At 47.1% G+C, this 3,916-nt stretch overlaps 1 protein-coding gene across 1 annotated transcript; it reads left to right on the top strand.

Annotated features, from left to right (window-relative positions):
* The first annotated feature begins 1,508 nt into the window (after window positions 1-1,508).
* On the top strand, window positions 1,509-3,102 carry LOC130463674 (uncharacterized). Its single transcript, XM_056832881.1, has 2 exons — window positions 1,509-2,423; window positions 3,031-3,102. Exons 1-2 carry the CDS (start codon window positions 1,509-1,511, stop codon window positions 3,100-3,102), a joined length of 987 nt encoding a protein of 328 aa, XP_056688859.1.
* Window positions 3,103-3,916: the final 814 nt, after the last annotated feature.

Raw genomic sequence — 3,916 nt, 5'->3', positions numbered from 1 at the left:
CTCTCTAGAAAGCACAGAGGTGAATTTTGGAACGTGAAAAATGAAAATTTTTACCCCCCTCACATATATAGGGAGGGCAGAATAGGAAAAGTCGCCATGTGGCGCACCCCTGGTTCAAGGAACCTGATTAAGAGATCAATGATCAAGAACGGGCAGTACACGAACTATTTTACGCTACTACCCTTCTTGAGGGGCAAATGATGTGGGTAAAATACCCCGCCTACGTGGCTCAATTGTTGCATGACAGGTGGCACCTCCCGATGGTCAGCCGCCTATTTGGCTGCCATCTAGGAAGTCAGTGTATGCTGATGTATGACTGGCCTAAATGTGCCAAGTACTTTAAGGCCCATGGCCCATAGAGAATGTTATGATAGTGACACATGTCATTATCTGATAAACTAGCCAATCATATGAGATTACCCTAGGGTTTCCCCCCAAAAGGAGAGACTATAAATATACTCAATTCCCAAGGAATTGACACACAATTCTAAATAGAGAAACATTCTACTACTTACCTTTAATACTTTCTGTTCATTAATTACATCTTCCTTAAAACCTGTGTCTTACTTAAGCATCGGAGGGAATATTCCTTTGGGAATATCTTGTTTTGTAGGTACGCTGCCGACGTGGACTGGACTCGACACTACGTGGAACCTGATACCTCCTCGTCATCATCCAAAGGAAAAACTCCCACAACATTTGGCGCCGTCTGTGGGGAGGTAAGGTAACATGGTAGACGTCCAGCACTTCGGAGACGCACCCATCAGTCAAAACGAAAATGACGAAACCGCAATGAATGGTGATCGTCCTCCTCGAGGGAGGGATGACAGAAGCCACCAGTTTGTAGGGCAGGACGACCATCTTAAACCTCCTCCTGAGCCGCAACCCGAGCAGGTCCAAGTGGAAGATGAGACGGGTCAACCTTCATTTCCTCCAGGTGGTCATTTGAGGGCTGATGCCGACACAGTTATGGAAGAGAACCCAGACTTGCCGGTGTCTGCTGGGCAGCTCAAAGACATCCTGGCTGGATTCAAAGCACAGATGGACACTCTCCAAGATGAGATCAAGATTATCCGTTCTCAGTCTCATGGGACGGGGACGGGAGTTCCTTTCTTCAATGGACTCACTCGGTCTAATGTCTGGCGGCAAGACCAAGCACGAAATGACGATCATGACAGGCGCTTTGACAGAACAAGAACTTCTTTCCAGCCTATCGCTCCTCGTCGGATCCTGCCAACTTCTCGGCCTGAACCTGGACCGTCCAGAAGAGTACCGATCATTCAGTACACCGGCCCCAAGAAACTGAGTTGTCAGATACAGGTTCCACCCCTGTCATGGATTCACCCCTCGCTGCCCCTTCGCGCCGTCTCACCAGGACTCATGTCCGCCGCGCAGACAACGAGCGGCGTAGAACATCCCAGAATAGAAGGCAGGACCCAATATGCCATATTCAACAAGGGGTAGCCGACATTATCCTCGATTACACCACCCCATTCTGTGCTGATATCATGAATGCTCCCAAGGAGCCTAAAGTAAAACCACCTGCTATTGACGCCTATGATGGCATGTTTGATCCTGATGTACACCTCTTGGCCTATCAACATCATATGTATGTCCAGGGAACTACTGATGCAACCTGGTGCAAATACTTCCCGTCCACTCTGAAAGGCGTTGCCTCCAAATGGTTCGAGAAGTTGCCTGCGGGAACGATCAACACATATGCCGAATTGGAGATGTTATTTTCAGCAAGATTTATGGCTTATAAAGAAGAGAAAAAGACAAGCATGCATTTGGGTCGAATACAGCAAGGAAAAGATGAATCTTTGCGAAGCTATGTTCGACGTTTCAATTTGGAATCAGGACAGATTCCAGACCTGCCTGGCGGGGTGGCGTTTGATAATTTCTTTAGGGGACTTAAGAAGGGGTCCTTTAAGTTCGATTTGGTGAAGAAAAGTGTGAGAACCATGGCCGACGCTCTGGATGAGGCCGAGTCCTTTATTCATGCCACTGAAATCTGCTCCGTCCCCAAAGAGTCTAAGGGAATGGATGCCACAGATCACCCTCAGCGCAAGGATAAGTCAGACAAAAAGACCAGCTGTCCGAATGGGACATGGGCCATTGAGAAGAAATATCAGGCAGACCGCTCCCAGGGACAGAAGAGAGGAAGACCCTATGACAAAGAAAGGTTTGAATACAACACTGACCTGTATACGATATTGCTAGATGTCAGTGATAGGTACGAGATTGATCAATCGTTCTCCATGAAGTCGCCGGTGGAAACTCGGGACAGCTCGCTTTACTGTAAGTTCCATTGTGATGTGGGACATGAAACAAAAGATTGCAAATCCCTACGAAGGGCTCTCGATGGACTAGCCGCTAAAGGGTTCTTGAAATCCTATCTCAGCACAAGCACAGGGGAAGTGGTAAAAATTCTACAAGAAAAGCAAGTCACCATCATACCGACGTGATGGCAACGACACTGACCCAGAAATTGTAGCCGTCATCTCAGGGGGTCTAGCGCTGGGGGCCCAACATGAGAGGTCCAAAAGACTATGCAAGCCGGTTGGGACAGGTCATGTTGTCCTTGAAAAGCTTCAATTGACCATTTTCCTAAAGTGGAGATTTGTGAATCTGTCAGGGGCAAGATCGCCACTCTCATGACGACCCCTTAGTTATTGAATTGAAGGTAGCAAACCTCAAAGTAAGGCGTACCTTGGTAGATACGGGGAGTTCGTCGAACATTATCAGCACAGCTGTTTAAGTCGTCTTGAACACTGATCCAAAGACAATCGAAAAGATACATTATCCGATCATTGGATTCGGAGGCGGCATAATTCATCCCCAGGGGATAATCACTCTGCCCCTACGAGTTGGAGGCCGGCATCAAAGTAAAACTTGAACGTCCGCTTCTAATTGTAAAGGACCTCACTGCTTACAATATCATACTGGGTCGTCCAACTTTGAATCAGGCCAAGGCAAGTGGTCGTCACTCATCTTATGCTCATGAAGTATGTCTGTGATAAATGTCAGGTTGGCACAATTCATGGTGATCAACAACTAGCAAGAGATTGTTACCTCACTACGCTAAGTCCCGAGGCTTAGGGGAAAACTGACGAAGCAAGAGCAAGCTCAAAAAGTAACTAGATGAGATGGAGGAGAAAGTCAAGAAAGAGACCTTTACCAGTGCCACGGCTCACATGGAAACTACGCGGCCTGAGCCGGTTGGTGGACATTATGAAATCATCCTTGATGAAGTACGTCCAGATAGGACGGTGGCCAGTAGGGGTCTCTCCTGAGGACCAGCTTGGGGCACATTTAGTCACTCTCCTGAGGGAATTCCAGGACATTTTGCTTTTGCTGTGGAGGAGATGCCAGGCATTGATCCAAGCATAGCCGTCCACAAGCTCAATGTAGATGAGTCCTTAAAACTTGTTCATCAAAGAAGAGAAATCATGGGGAAGCAAGAAACAAAGTCGCAGCTGAAGAGTACAGAAGTTGTTGGAGGCTGGGTTCATTCGGCCAAGTCAATACCAGATTGGGTGCAAATGTAGTGTTGGTGCCGAAGCCCAACAAATCCTGGAGAATGTGTGTAGACTATACAGATTTAAACAAGGCTTGCCAAAAGACAGCTTCCCTCTACCCAAGATAGACCGGTTGGTAGATTCAACGGCTGGCCATGCTTTGATGTCTTTCATGGACGCATACTCGGGCTTTCACCAAATTCCTTTGTGGCCAGATGATCAGGAAAAAACGTCATTTGTTACTGAGCAAGGCCTATACTGTTACAAAGTGATGTCGTTCGGTTTTAAAGAATGCTCCAGCCACATTTCAACGTCTAGTCAACACTGTCTTCTCTTGTCAGTTAGGACGAAACATCGAAGCTTACATTGATGATATGATAGTAAAAAGCAAGCAA

This window comes from Spinacia oleracea, chromosome 1 (genome assembly GCF_020520425.1).
Source record: "Spinacia oleracea cultivar Varoflay chromosome 1, BTI_SOV_V1, whole genome shotgun sequence".
Lineage (NCBI taxonomy): Eukaryota > Viridiplantae > Streptophyta > Magnoliopsida > Caryophyllales > Amaranthaceae > Spinacia > Spinacia oleracea.
Note: the sequence above shows the minus strand (reverse complement) of the source record. Positions and strands in the feature narration are given on the sequence as shown.

Bases quoted from the DNA above. Each gene is read 5' to 3' on its own strand.
- LOC130463674 (XM_056832881.1), top strand. From the start codon at position 1,509: ATGAATGCTCCCAAGGAGCCTAAAGTAAAACCACCTGCTATTGACGCC. The intron at 2,424-3,030 runs GTAAAAATTCTA...GATAAATGTCAG, and splicing joins GCACAAGCACAGGGGAAGTG to GTTGGCACAATTCATGGTGA.